We start from the raw sequence: 16,338 nt of genomic DNA, 5'->3' as shown, positions 1-16,338 counted from the left end.
TGTACAAATCATACACATTGGGAAGTGTCTGGGAACTGACTGATGATCTATGCTGCCTTTCAGCAACCAACAGGACACCTGCACTGTTATAAAGCAATGCAGACTTTCAATGACAGTTCTCATACACTGTGATAAATAGGACAAATTGTGATTTCGAAATAACCCCCTGAACACACCAATCAAAGCATAATTATATGGATTTCTGTATTAAGATACAAATTTACAAACTAAATAAGATTTTTTTTTTCTACAGGGCGTACCACTTTGAATTTTGATTTAAGTATTTGGGACAGGTTGATAGCTTTCACTTGCAAACGCCAGAATAAATTTATAACAAACCCATGAGTCAGGTACTCATTTTCATATTGAATGAAGCAATGGACCTGTTGGCAGAAACAAGTAATGAGTGCTGCAAGACATTTAAATTGCATTCTAGCTGATTTATTACAAGCAATTTTATATGGGTACTCTATATGGGTAATTTTTAAGACATGAATAAAGGAGAATAAAATTATATTGCTTAGTTAAAAAGTATGCATATATAAATATTTTTAGCTTTTACCATTCAATAAGTAAAATTGCATAGCTGGCAATCGTAAGGACACCATAATAAATTATGGGCCTTTATTCGTAACCCCCTGAATATACGATTGTACTATATGTAGGCTATCAAAAATGTTTCTGTAAATGTAGCATAAATCATTTTATTGGGCATTAGTCACCTTTAAAAATCTTCAAAAATCTGAATATCCAAACCTGAATTGTGAGTTGCAACACAACCAGTAGTAAAAAACATAGTAGATTTATTGAATGTAATACCAAAAAGTCAGTAGAAAAAGGTGCCATATTGACATATCCATTCCATAGTTATATACAGTACACAAGTCAATCCATGATAAATGTAACATTGCATCTTTTGTGACTGACACCTTTCGTGTGTCGATTGACACTTCTTCAGGGGGTGATGCATATTCATATAGCTATAAGGCAAAATAATTTGAGAATGTATAGCAATGGTGGTAAAAAAAAAATGTATTACATAAATTCAGAAATGTAGGGATCACAATGGGGGACCCTTACTTACAAAACTTAAAGGATATTGCATGCTCAGATCTCAACAGCAGCCACCAGGGATATCTATCCCAGGAGCTGTGGGTATAGGATCCAGAGGGGAACAGCAGTGGGACAGGATGGAATGTCAGGTGGTCAGGACAGTCCAACACAACCTCCAAGGAAATGAGGAGTAAAGAAAACAGTATTTGTGTGTGTGTGTGTGTGTCAATGTGGGTGCCCGCCTGATGTTGGGAAGGATCCATAGAGGACCAGTGGTGCTATAAATAGGAGGGCTGTGGGACACTAGTTTGTGTCCTTGGCGGTGGGCAACACTACATGCTATATTTTATTTTTTTCAGCACATTTGTCGGATTTGTAGGTACTCTTTTTTTTTTTTCTCTACACAATGACTCTCTGACCCTGCTCTATTGGAATATACTATGCACCTTTAGTATAACTTTACCAAGTTATACTTTTACTTTAATACCACATTAACAATAATATATACCGGTATGTGGATTTTTCATATTATAGTTATGCGGGTAATTGTTTATTTATTTATTTATATTTTTTATCGCTCATCATTGTGCCAATATTGTTGTAACAGGTTACCTTATTATTCTAAATCCCTGCACATTGACACACACATTACTTTTTTCTTTAGCCATCGCCCTGGAGGTTGTGTTGACTGTCCTGACTGCCTGACATTCCAATCTGATTTTTTTACTGCTAGTCCCCTGGGATAGACATCCCTGGTGGCTGCCCTTGCTATCTGAGCACGCAATATCCTTCAGTTTTCTAAGTATAGGTCCCCCATAGTGATCCCTACATTTCTGAATTAATGTAGTACATTTTATTTTTTAACCACCATTGTTATACATTCTCAACCTTATAGATATGTATATATGCATCAACCCCTGAAGAAGTGAGAATCCACTCACGAAACGCATTGGGTCACAAATGATGCAATGCTAAATTAATCATGGATTGACCATTTATGTACTTTTTATAACTATGGAATGGATATGTATATTTGGGCCAATTTGCTTGGCAATATGGCACTTTTTTATGCTGACTTTTTGGCATTACATTCAATAAATGTTACATTCAATAAATGTTTTTTACTACTGGATGTGTTGCGCCTCATATAAATTCCCACAGGCAAAATTGTTTGTATATAATATAGGGATGGAGGCGCTTCATGGGGTACATCCAGCCATATTTTGTTAATTAGTCTAATAGTGCAATCTTACCTCACAGGACCGTTTGATTTTTTTATTATATGTTTGAATTCTCTTTGTCAGAGCAGGACTGTCAGAAGTGTCAGCATTTGAGGACATCACATCTTACAATATATAGACTATTAAAAACATTTTTACAAACATGAAATTTTTAATAAAAACCAATTACCAATGTGTATTTGTAACCTCCAATTTTGAAGAGCATATAACAGTGCTCAGAAACGATTAGCTTTTTTTATTTTTTTTATTATTCACTTATATTCTCTATCTGTCGCAGCAGAAGTGTCGGACTGTAAGGCTGTCATCTCGGGTGCTTAAAGCGGAGTTCCAACTAAAATCTATATTTATTTTTTTAAATCTTTCACAAGCATTCAAAAAGGCATTGTAAAACACGTCTTCTGTTAAATTCCCCCCCCCCCCCCGTGTCTGGTTTTATCTGTTTAAAGAACATTGATCATGGTGTTCTGGCCATTTTCATTTTGCTTGTGGGCATGTGAAGCCCACAAGCATCCTGCTCCGTGATACGGTGCCTGTTCTCTCCCCGATCTCACACATGCGCATTTTGTAATTTTCGCAGCGCTGTTGTTCTGACGAGACATGCCCCCTGTCGAATAATGCCTGCCCTGTACTGCCCATGTGCAGCGATTGCGTATTATGGAGCAGCTGAAAGTGGAACAGTGGAATCCAAGCAAGCACTGCACATGCATAGTACCGGGCGGGCCTTAATCGACAGGGGGCATTCCTCACCAGGACACCATCAACTAATCAGGTTGCAATCACAATGTGCGGTGGTGGCGGAAGTGCCCCCCCCCCCCATTGTGATGGCAACAGAGCCCTCGGCATTTGCCACTGACTACTGGGAAATGACGACACACATCTCCAAGGAGCAGTAGCGAGTGGAGGCCCCAAGGGAAGTGACGTAAGGAGCCGCGGTGGGGAAGGGGGAAGATTTCAAGGGACCACAACAGGCATTACGAGGTGAGTAAAAAAAAGAAAACATTTCCAAATGTGGAACTCCACTTTAATCACTTCCCACCCAGCCCATAGCAGAATGACTGCCGGGCGGTGGTTCAGTTATCCTGATTGGGCATCATATGACGTCCAGCCAAATAACAGCCGCTGCACGCCCATGGGGGAGGCATTGCGGCGATCGGTGGTGCTGTGTGTCAGTCTGACACACTGCTACACTGATCTCAGAAAAGAGCCTCCGATGGCTGATCACAATGTAAACAGGAAGATCCATTGATCGGCTTTTCCTCACTCGCGTCTGACAGACGCGAGTAGACGAGAGCCGATTAGCGGCTCTCCTGACAGGGGGTCTGTGCTGATTGTTTATGAGCGAAGCCCCCCTCGGATCCCGCCCAGGACCACCAGTATGCCACCCAGGACCACCAGGGTGGCCATCCACACTGGACCACCAGGTATGCCCCCCCAGAACACCAGGGAAATGCAAATCTGTGCCCAGGCAGCTGCCAATCAATGCCCAGGCAATGGCCAATCGGTGCCCACTCACAATGCCTACCACTGCCAGTGCCACCAGGGGTGCCTATTAGTGCCGCATATCAGTGCCCATCAGTGCCACGTATCAATGCCCATCAGTGCCCAGCAATGCCGCCTATCAGTGCCACCCATAAGTACCCATCTTTGCAGCCTTTCAGTGCCCATCAGTGTCACCTATCAGTACCCACCCATGAGTGCCCATCAGTGCCTTTACCCCACATTAATTATCATATTCACCTGCCTCTTGTGCCTTAGACACAGAACTTTACAGGGCTGTTAACAGTGGCATATTAGAGGTACTTGTATGCCTACAGTTTTGTAATTCTGTTTGAATACAATAATAAACTGAAGAATGTCAAAGGTTTTTGTGCTGTTTGTAATACTCTGTTAATTTTGAATACGGTTTGCAGGTTGGAGTAAAATAATACGATTTGTAAATTCAAAACATAAGCAGTTTTCCACATAACAGCTTACTCACAACCTCAGAGAGTGAAGTTTTGCACAACAAAATAAGGCAAAAAAATATTTAATGAGGAATCTAGTAAGACAGATACCAGTATGCCTACATACCGTAATATCAGGGTGTAGTTCAAATTATTGAACTGGTTCACACATCTCCACAGCGACTCCGGTGCAAATTGCTAATTGCTAATTCAGACAAAAATTCAGGCTGAAATCAGACCTGAAACGGTGAATGGAGACACACTAGACTCCTGCTGTGAGCCACTATGTTCTCCACAGGCTCATGGTTCCCCATGGATCTCTCAGAATTCCCAGCCAGATAATGTTTAAAAATCAGTGACAGTAAATTTATTAAAATAAAATGGGGAAAAAATGTGTAAACTTCCCCTTAATATTTCAATCAGTCCCTGCAGCTTAGGTGGCCAGGAGAAGGAGGACAGTGAGTATATCCTCCTTCCTCCTAAGCCACATGACTTTCAACAATGGGGAGATACCTTGCAAGGGGAGAAGGAATAAAATCCCCCATCTTGCAAAGTAACCCTTTCCCATTGTTGAGGGATATAGGCCCCCCCCCCCCCCCTGTGTGTTCCAAAAAAGACGGGGGAATAGTAGTAAAATTACAGGGGAATTAAGGTGGAATCTGGAAGCCCCCTTCATAATAACAGGGTGACCAAATATTTACCTGTTCACAGGGGAATGAGTACAGGGGTACATGAATAGCCCTTACACATTCCCACAAAGAGTTGATGCATTTCCAGCATTTAGGTAAAAAATGTCTTACCACTTGCTGTGCTCCCCTCCACCTAAATGCTTACTAAAGGGCTGTGCCTGGCTGCATCTTTTCCTTTTCCGCCGCTCTCACAGGCATCACTGAAAGCAGCCATAGGCTCCTGCTGCTGTCAGTCAAACCCTGTGAGGAGGAAGCGGGGGGCACGACCAACCAAGCAACGGTGTGTGTGTCCATTGGTGTACAAATTCTGGCTCAGGACTGCGCCCGCACATCTGTCCCCATAGCACATAGCTTGCTATGGGGGCACACACAGAAGAAAAGAAGAGGAGGAGCAGAGAGCCTTGGCAGGGAACCCCAGGAGAGGAGGATCGGGGCCACTCTGTGTGATACCACTGCACAGAGCAGACAAGTATAACATTTTGTATGGCTCAAATCACACCCACACCAAAATGGTGCAGGACCCTCTTTTTTTTGGTGCACCTGAATCGCATTGCATGGATATTCACACCCATGCATGTCAGATTCTGGTAATTGCACTTGATTTGCAAGCTATTTTGGGCTGTTGTTAATTTAACACTGACACACACAGCAGATCGCATGAATGCCGTGCGATAGCAATGTGGTGTGGAAAACGCACATAATTTGCTGTGTTTGCCACATCGCATCAGTGTGAACCAGGGCTTAAATATTTTTTAGAAAACATGTTGCTTTTTTTAACATCAACTCTTTGTGGGAATAGGTAAGGGGTACTAATGTACTCATTCCTCTGGGAGGGAGTGGCACACAGAGGTTGGAAATTGGTCCTTGTACTTCAATATTGGGACAACAGTGCTATAAAAGGGTGGGGGGCTTCTATGTCATTTTAGTGACGATACATTGCTGGATTATATACCAGCATTGCACTAGTTTATCATTTAACAATGTAAAGACTACCTCTAACTTTAACCAGTTCACGGTTTTTGAGTTCTGCTTTTGGCCGGGCTGGACTCTTCTTCTTCCAGGTGGACTTCGTATGACGTCCTCCATGTCATGCCCCTCCCCCCAGGGGTGCGCAGTGCAGTGATCAATGGTGAGCTGTGCCTCTCGGACACAGCGCATTTCCAATTAGGGTTAAGAGCCAATGACACAGCGATCCCATGTAAACAAATGCCGGGTTATCATCATTTCCTTTTCTCAGCACTGTCACTGTGTGAGGAAAGGATAGATGATAACTGGCTTTCCTGTCACAGGGGAAATTTACATTGATAATCATGGCACTGATCATCAGTGCCCTGATAAACAGTGCCACCCCATCAGTGTCATCAATGTTCATCAGTGCAGCATAACAGTGCCCATCAGTGCAGAATATCAATGTCCACCAGTGCCTCTTGATCAGTTCCCATGGGTGTACATCAGTGCAACTTATCGGTGCCCATCAGTGCCGTCTTATCAGTGGCTATCAGTACAGCCTCATCAGTGCCCATCAGTGCAGCCTATCAGTGCTCATCAGTGCAGCCTCATCAGTGCACAGCAGCGAAGCAGAAAAATTATTTATTTACAAAATTTTATAACAGAAACTTACAGTCTTTTGCAAAAAAAAAATAAACCCCAGTGTTGATTGTATGCCATCAAAAGAAAGCTCTCTCTGTCTCAAAAAAATTATAAAAATTGAATTTGGGCACAGTGTTGCATGACCATGCAATTGTCATTCAAATGTGACAGTGCTGAAAGCTGAAAATTGGCCTGGGCAGGAAGGGGGTGAAAGTGACCAGTAGGCAACTTTACAATAGGGATCCACCCAGATGCCTGGAGCGGCAGCTGGCCCAGTCTCTCAGCAAGCCGCTGGGAGACTAAGCCAGCCGCTCCCACCCTCTCCACTTCTCCAGTGAGCAGTGGGGCTACAGAGAAGCGAGCTGGGGACTGACAGTCACCAGCTCTCTGCTCACTGAAGACCATGAACTGAGCGATTAGTTGTTTTTTATTGTTCAGTAGTGTAGAGCCAGTGGGGGACAGCTGCAGTATGTGCATGTGGTTTGCAATGTAGTACATGTTCCAAACGTATTCATCTAAATGCTTGTTTTCCATAATTTAAAGTAGAATTTCCTCTTCTGTCTCTAGAGCTATCTTATATTTTAGTTATTTTCTATGTGTTTTTCATGTAGGAACAATACAGCATTACATGAGCACTTATGTGACTGCAAAAACATGTAAAAAAGTAAAATTGCCATAGTGTATGCTTTAGGGAGGATACACATGAGTATAGTAAATCAGGCCAACCAACAGATTGAACATTAATGAAATGTCAAAAACAAAGGCCAAACTGTAATTTGAAAAAAAGTAAATCATTTTATCATAATTATTAGAACTATTTACCTTCAATAAAGTTGGCTGAAGTGTATATTCGTCTATGTGCATTGGTTCCATCCTCAGGACTGTTCAGCATGTCCACTGCCACCTCAATGGCTTCTGATAGCTCATCCCGTTTGTCTTTCCTTACAGGCTTTTCTTCTGGGTGGCGTGTAAGTCCTGTTTCCAGCTGGTACACTTTCTGCATAGTAAAGCTATCAAATGGGATAGCGGCATATTCAGTGGGAACCTTTACACCATTATGTACTTCAGCCTTGTTGACCTGGGAATGTAGAAAGTCTAGAAGGTCTGTCTGTGTCTTCTCAGGACTGGCATGGTCAAAGGTCACAGTGAGGGAATCAGTGTAGTGACCTTGAACACTTTTGAGTTGTTCACTGCGTTCTTGAAGCTCATCTTTCAACTGGGCTATTTGTTTTTTCAGACTAGTAATATAATTCCGATGTTCTTCTTCACGCTCCTGCAGAATAGCATGGTAGCCTTCTTTCCCAGTAGGGCTATTAATTCGGGGCAGTATGAGCTGTTCATCTTCAGCTCTAGGAGTGCATGCTAACATATACAATACAGAAACTATACAGCAAAGACAGACGAGAAGGATCCCCACCCGGGAAAACCAACTCAGAAGTCCTCGCCGTACCATCCTCACATTTAAGGGAAGAAATAAATCTTCTTCATCCTGATATGCAATGAGGTCCATAAGCAGCAACAGTACAAATAATCCACATAGAAATGCAGTACATAATCCACCAATGATCCATTAGGATAAAATTGTTATCCTTAGATTGCAAGAGTACAAAAACATTTTTTAAACCAAAGTTCACAGTAAGGCACAGAGATATTTCCAGGCTCCAGAATGAATTGGATCATTGCAGTAGTAGTAATCATCTATTACACATGAAGATGAATCTAGAAAAAGAGAATAAAATGCAGATTATAATTTACTCAAGTCTTTGGATTATGGTATAATATGTATATATTTAAAGTGAACCTATTTTAAAGAAAAACAATGGAAACCTAGACACACACAAAAAAATGCACCATAAGGGCCCTTGTACATGCCTCCCGTTTTTAATTCTGGTGCTCCAGAGTCCCTTGAAATGTTTATGAAAATTTGTGAAACTCCCACAGGCATGCCCTTCCTAAATATAAAAAAGTGTCAGGATCTCTTGACAGATCACTAAACCAATCACATGTGGAATTTAGGAAAAAGTGTGTCCATGCCATTAAAGAAGTCTGTATTTACTTAAAGTGGTTGTAAAGTATCGTTTTTTTTCTCTAAAAAAAATGTCTCTAAAAATAACAAACAAATTATACTTACCTACTCTGTTGACATGTTAAGTTATTGTCTACCTTATTGATAAATAATTATTATATTTTCGGTTTTGACCATTTGATTATTTGTCTGTCTTTGTTTTTTCATTATTTTTATTGTTTTCATGTATATATTAGACTGCAAGCTCCTGAAGAAGCGCATAAGGGCGTGTAACATGTAGAGTTTTATTCACTACGTCTCTACCACTAACCAGCTGCTCCTTCTATTGATATTACCTTAATTGAATCTTTATTGATTGATCTGTTTCACTGTGGTAATAGTTGGTTGTGTTAGGTGGTGCGAGTGTCGTTTAGACCAGTGGTCATCAATTCATGACACACTACTAACTGCAATCACTGAGCAGCAAATGATATCACCTGTGATGTATTTCAGTTATCTTGCAAACCTGGCCTGTTAGTGGGCCCTGAGGACAGGCTTGATGACCACCGGTTTAGACCAAACACCATGTTTTGTTTTTAACATGTTATGTCAATAATGTAAATTTTGAACAAAAATAAAAGTTTACTTTGTTCTTCAGTGCAATAGTGCCGCTGCTGTGTCTCAGTCAAACAGGAGGAGAGTCCGGGATGGCTGAGGTACTCGTGGAAATCGCTGGAGTGAGAGAGGGCTCAGCTATCCATTAAGATAAATAACCTTCTGACTTTACAACCACTTTAAAGAACTACTATTTGTCCAATAATAATGAAAAAACAAATCTTTAAACTCTAATCACTAAACATATTATATGAACACTGTTGAATGTATTATATAAAAATAAATTTTTCATCTTAGCAGCAGCTGATGTCCCTCATTCCAGCTGATGTTCCTCATTCACAGGAAATTGGACCTAGAAGATACTGATTTACAAACTGAAGAGGAAAATAGCACACAGCTGTAATAAGATTACAAAATAATAGAAATAAGAATTTATTGGCATATGTTTTCATGTGTTACCTAAGCTGTAACTTTCACCATAGAGTTAGACATTATGAGGCTGGCATATGTTTCTTTGGAAACTAATAACATGTAGGTAAATCCAAAACCAGCTGTGGATAGAGTAGGGAAGAGAAGGAAAGGGAATTTTTTATTGCGTTTTCCTGTTGGAAAGAATTCTCTTCACTTCCTGTCCCTGAGACACAGTAGGCTATGGGAGCACTCTTCAAAGAAAAAGGGAAATCCCCTTTTTAGACAGCTGTCACTGAGTTTGTTAGTTGTGACAGTTGTGACATCACCTTCTGTCCCTTAAAAACTTGAAAATGTCGAATTTTTCATTACTTTCTGTACTGAAGAAAATGTTCACCAGTACCAACAATGAAGGTAAAGCTACCCAAAGAAGCCACAGGCATCAATAAAACCTGACAGTGGTGTTAATCCTACATTATATCAAAAACAAAAAAATATATAACACACAATGTAATCCTCAGCACACTTTCTAGACAGTAAAAAAATATATATATTGTCCAATAATTTGTGTTTAAAACAGGGATTTTAGTTGCACAACATTTGTGGAAGCTACACTGCCTCGTCAATGCCCCTCTGTATAGAGCAATCCTAACTCCAATCATTGACAGTCTGCATGTCGGAGCATATATAGCAAATGATAAATTAAGGGCAGATATTCTTATAGATATTACATTACTCCTTAAAGATGCAGGGACACACTAGAAGCCCAGCAAAGCACAATGGCAGCTGATTGTGTCCAATGTGTCCTTATGCCAATTTAGGAAGCTAAACAGAAATCACCACAATCTCTAACTAGCTTTTAGAAATAGGTGAACATGAAAGGACTTTGCACAGAACACCTGCACCTTTAAGTCTCTCATACATTAGGGTTAGGACCGCACTATATAGAAGGGCCTTGACAACAGTTTGTCTTTCACATATATTTGAAAATCTTGTGCAGTTAAAAATTCTCTTTTTAAATGAATGCAACTTTTTAGACAGTGTATTTTTTTGTTGCTAGCTAGCTAGCTAGCTAGCTGGTTTTTCCCAGTGTGCTTGGAAATTTTATGTGCACCTTACTCTAAATGCTAGTAATAAACTGGGACAGTTGACATTTGCCTGCCTCAAAAAAAACAAAACAAAAAACAATAAAGTTAAAAAATCTGTGAAGTTTCGGAAGCTTATTATTTTTATTAGCAATTGCCACTTTTTGGGACAATCAAGTCCGAAGTATTGGAGTCAAATTGCTGTAACTGTAAATTTGTCCCAACTTATTTTTTACTTTTTCTGCTTCCATATGCAGACATAGATTGTTTACGCTTATTTTCCTTTCATTTTCACATAAATGGCAAATGTGTCATTGTATTACTATACCATCATTTAGAGTGAGCACACTGTAGATATTCCCACAGCAGCACTAATTCAAAATGTTATATCACAGATTTCCTATTGTTAATGTCCATGAAATGTATAATTACATTACACTGCAATTACATTACAGATTGCAAACTTGTATTGGCTTCCAGCTAGCATATTGTGACTAAAAGAACTCAGTTTATATTGCTGTCATCAGATACTATTACATTTAAATGTGTTGCAGGCACTGTTTGTCCTCTGTTTTCTGGGAGAAAAAGTGTGTGTTATACGCTGAAAAATATGGTAGTTAATATTCTACTCATTAACAAAACAAGAAGTACATATAACCAGACAGGTTATGGTCCGTGAACATAAAAACCTTCCACTAAACCAGTACAAATTACAGTGGAACCTTCTTGTGTTTTGAAAAGGCTTCATTGTGCTTCACACGGGTTCACTGGAGGGCTTTTGGCCCACCTCACCATAACATGTCTGGTTATTATTTACATATATTATTTCTATTCACTACACTCATAATGGCCAACAAGCCTAAAATAGCTGTATGTGGTTTAAATAAATGTATCTATATTATTATTATACAGGATTTATATAGCACCAAAACAGACAAAATTAAGGCAGACATTACAGTTACATTACAATTTGGTACAAGAGGAATCAGGGGGCCCTGCTTGTTAAAGCTTACAATATATTGGGTTGTATCTGTGCTATAAACCAATGATTCTGGATGCACAGTTGGGTCAGGAGCATAAAGGATTGGTTCACATTGTTCCCATGTAATATCCTAAAATGAGATCTAAGCCCCTTTATTGTTATGATTTTTATGGAAATGAGGCATGTGGATACATTCTTCTACACTTTTCCACTAACAAATGTTAAATTTCTATGGCATATTCTAAAATGAGCCAACCAAAATCATGTTGCCTAAATATCCTATGAAAAAAATACTGTCTAGGTAATGGATAACATGGGTATTGACAAAGAAGATATACTGGAAGCCTATAACAATCTACATTATAATTTACAGGTAGAATTATGGATAAGTAATTAAAAGATGAGACGCTATAAATGTTCAGTGAAAATCACGGAAGGCTGTGAATAAAAATGGGGTGAATACAATAGCATCCAACATTAAAATGTGACACAGATGAAATAAATGGCAAGCTAAAAGTCCATATGTGGTAAATCCCAACACCAAAGTAGAATGCTCTGAGGTATAACTTCTAGTTCTTCCATCACGAGTGCTCAATGGGAAGGTGGCCACTCACCAGAGATGTTTGACCCCTTTTTACAGGATGGTCAAAAAGCGCTTTTGGAATACCAGATTGATTCCACTGACAGCACAATTCCACTACACTGCCCGCTCGAGATGAAACTAGGATGTGAAAAATTACTCCACAGGAGACATGGATAAAAGTCTCATAGTGTAGTATTTTAATTAATGTTATAAAAACAACAGCATCAATAGCAGTTACACTCACATGTTGAAGTGCCTGGCCTAGCACTAGGTGTAATCAGCATGTGCAAGCTGGCTAATCCCTTGAGGATGGCGTGCATTCCGCGTCTCTCTCCAGAGGGCAAAGCCTAGTGTGGGGTATCAGATTTGGACCCGGAGGTAGCGGATCCTCCGCTCCAACATATGTTTTACCATGATTGTTGTCCTCAGGAAGTCACTTCCCGAACACGCCAATCACTGTGAAACATATGTCGATGACCACGCGCTGATATCACCTACTGCTTCAACATGTGAGTGTAACTGCTATTGATGCTGCGGTTTTTATTACATTCATTAAAATACTACACTATGAGACTTTTATTCATGTCTCCTGTGGAGTCATTTTTCACATCCTAGTTTCATCTCAAGTGGCCAGTTGAGTGCAAATGTGCTGTCAGTGGAATCAATCTGGTGATCATCACGTAAAAAAGGTGCAAACATCTCTGGTGAGTGGCCACCTTCCCATTGAGCACTCGTGGTGGAAGAACTAGAAGTTATATCTCAGAGAATTCTACTTTGGTGTTGGGATTTATCACATATGGACTTTTAGCTTGCTACTTATGCAATTTTATTCATCTGTGTCACATTTCAATGTTGGATTTTATTATTGTATTCACCCCATTTTTATTCACAGCCATCCGTGGTTTTCACTAAACATTTATAGCACCTCATACTTTAATTACATATCCACAATTTTGGTGATTCATTCACTTTTAAAGGGGCAGCTGATTGTTATTTGTTCCTACCCCTACAGAACGGCAGTCACTGGTTTACAAATTTTTATACAGGTAGAATTATGCCTATTTTCTTAAATCTCGCTCAATTCTTGAGAAACAGGGTCCCCAGCTGTCATCCAAGTATAGAAAACTTTTATAGATTCTTCTGTAATTTCAAAATGTGCCTAATTAGCCAATTATTTTAGCCACTTGCTAGAAAATATATGAATGCCAAAAGATTTAAATTTTTTGTTGTTATTCATGGCAAAAAAACTGCTGCAGATATCTTCCTAGCCCCCATTCTTTTGCTGAATGAAATGGAAATGAATGAGTCCCAAAGAGAAAGGTTACCATATACGGGCAAGAAGTTTGGGTTTTAACTATTTATTGAGAAAATACAAAATTACAAAACATTTATAGTAATTACAGAAAAAACGCCTCTACCCTTGACCATTAAAAAATAACAATGTTGTAATAAAAACATCCATATGTATTAGTGGCTTCCTCCCACAACTCCTCCCTATGGGTACAGTTCCTGCAAATCCACAGGAACTGTCCTACTGGAATGCCACTTACAAGTGGCATTGGGTGGTGGCTACCTGCTAGCAAGAGTGTATTAGCAGCTGTGTCCTTGCAGTATGTTTAAGTAGTTAATTTTGTTAAACAGAACTGACACCAACAGGTCCAAAAAAACTACTAACTAGAGCAGATCTTATTTTTGCTGGATAGTTCTATCCTTGCGTTATCAATATTATAAGCTGTATCTGGCTCGGTCTACATTCAGAGGATGCAATGGAGTAGTCCATTGGCACAATTTAACCTCCCTACCGGTGATCCTGAGTCTGGCTCAGGTTCGGATTTTAGCAACATAAGCGGTAACCCCGAGCCAGACTCGGGATCGCATCGCTGAATACAGGAAGGACACAGGGAGAAGTTACTTACCTTGTCCCCTGGATCCAGCGATGTTCTCTGCACTGTGTGATCGAGCTGTCCTCCGCTCGATTCACACAGTGCCCGAATGCCGCCGAGCTCTGTTCCCTGCGACGTTACGGCGCACGGGAGCGGAGATCGGCGCCAAATTCAAAAAAGTAAAAACACACAAAACACACACAGTACTGCAATCTTACAGATTACAGTACTGTATAAAAAAATACACACCCCTTTGTCCCTAGTGGTCTGTGCAGTGCCCTGCATGCACTTTTATATTATAAATACTGTTTTTTTCTGCCTGGAATTTGGAGATTGTCCATAGCATCCAAAAAGTGTCCCTTTTTCAGTATTTTTGGATTTGATTACATTATTGAATAATTTTTATTACTATTTATTATATTATAAACGTTATCATACCCGGGATGTCTGCTAGACTCTGGTTTGAACAGATTTAAGAGAGTTATTCCTAAGAATTACAGGACTACAATATAAAACGCCAAATTTCCATGAAAAATAATTGTACCACTTTCAGCACCTAAAACCAGAACTAATCATACAGCCAGGGAGGTTAAACAGAGTGTTACCTCTTGATGGGCGTTTAAGCCCAAGGACCATGGGGTTAAGTGTGTATGTGCAGCTGCTGTCTGATGCTTTTATGACAACGTTATTATTTTTTTAATGGTGAAGGGTGGAGTTTTTTTCTATAAGTAAATGTCATGTTTTTTTTTACTTTCTCAATAAATGGTTAAAATGATTGGAAAGAATCGTTTTTTTTTTTTTTTAAATAACAAACATGTCATACTTACCTCCACTGTGCAGCTCGTTTTGAACAGAGTGGCCCCAATCCTCGACTTGTGGAGTCCCCTGGCAGCTCTCGTGGCTCTTCCCCACATCAGATAACCCCCTATGAGAAGCGCTGTCCCAGGGGGGTTACCTTGCGGCCGCGCTCCCGAGTCCAGCATTTCCGTCCATAGACAAGAATGCCAGACTGGGCCCCGTCCCCCGCGTCATTGGATTTGATTGACAGCAATGGAAGCCAATGGCTGCACGGCTATCAATCTATCCAATCAAGAGCCAGGACTCCATAGAGAGAGGGACAGCGTGTCTCCGCCGAGTGAATTCCAGGGCTCAGGTAAGTAAAATGGGGGGGCTGGAAGGACGGTGACTGCCAGAAGTTATTTTTACCTTAATGCAAAGTATGCATTAAGGTGAAAAAAAACACAAGGGTTTACAATCCCTTGAAAAAAAAAAACAACAACTTTGGTCTGTATATGGTAACCTCTCTCTTTGGGACTTCTCTTAGTCTTTGTTTTTTTCTATATGGATTTTTGGTTACATACCACACCTTTGGACTTGGGTTGAATCGGTAGTCATTTGACTGAATTGTTGAAATATTTTTTGAGACAGACACAGCTTATTTTTTTATTTTAATATTATTATTAATAATGTTCTACCATACCATTAGGTCATATGTGAAAAAGGGGATGCCCCGGTTAATATATTAAAATTTGGAGCAAACGGTGTTTAGTATTTGCTTTTTACAGAAGCTTAGCCCTAATTTATTTTCATGCTGTGCCACTGTACCCTTTTTCCAAAGTGAATAGCCAAAGCTTTTTAGTCCATGACATCAATGTTATTACACTGAAGAAAACAGCTCTACATACACAGAAGAAAAGTGTGTGACAACATTCGTCAATGTTGTTTAAGTTTGTTAGTAACGCTATGTGCAAGCCACCCGCAAATGTACTCCTGTATTCCTCCTTGTATTACAAAATGACTGCATGCAGCTAAAGACAGGAAATCAAGGTCAAAATGCATCCGTTTAGGAAAAGAATGTATACAAATAATGTACAAATATATACTGTATATACAGTAAATATATATATATATATAGGCTGTTTTTTTTTTTGTATATGTAGTTATGGCCTTATCCAGGTAGGTGAATATCAAGGTCCTTTTTTCCTTTTTATCTTTATGCTGGCCATACACAAAGACAGTCTTTAACCACTTGCAATCAACTTTCAATCACAAAAAGATAAAGGCAATCTAAGAGCACTCTTGTCATGTAAATATAAACACACAGCATCGGTATGTACAGTAAATTGTCTTGACCCCTTCAATCATTTTTTGCAATCAAAAGCTAATTGAAAGTGCACAAAAATCTAAAATCTAAAATTTAGATATCAAAAGACAGAATGGCAATCCATAAGATATACCTCAGAAAAATAACTATTGTTTAG

The 16,338-nt window shown here is 39.7% G+C and overlaps 1 protein-coding gene across 2 annotated transcripts in view; it reads right to left on the bottom strand.

Annotated features, from left to right (window-relative positions):
• Positions 1-16,338, bottom strand: part of CSGALNACT1 (chondroitin sulfate N-acetylgalactosaminyltransferase 1) — a 512,632-nt gene that overhangs the window by 132,154 nt on the left and 364,140 nt on the right. For both annotated transcript variants that reach the window (XM_077476198.1, XM_077476199.1), the window contains one exon: positions 7,339-8,235. In XM_077476198.1, the coding sequence (XP_077332324.1) occupies positions 7,339-8,026 (688 nt within the window). In that variant the 5' untranslated portion in view covers positions 8,027-8,235. The remainder of the gene's footprint in view (positions 1-7,338; positions 8,236-16,338) is intronic.

Source organism: Lithobates pipiens, unplaced genomic scaffold, assembly GCF_037356315.1.
Source record: "Lithobates pipiens isolate NorthernLeopardFrog02 unplaced genomic scaffold, aLitPip1_a1.2 Scaffold_13, whole genome shotgun sequence".
In the NCBI taxonomy this organism is placed as follows: Eukaryota; Metazoa; Chordata; class Amphibia; order Anura; family Ranidae; genus Lithobates; species Lithobates pipiens.
The sequence above is the reverse complement of the archived record's forward strand: the minus strand, read 5'-3'. Positions and strand labels throughout refer to the sequence as shown.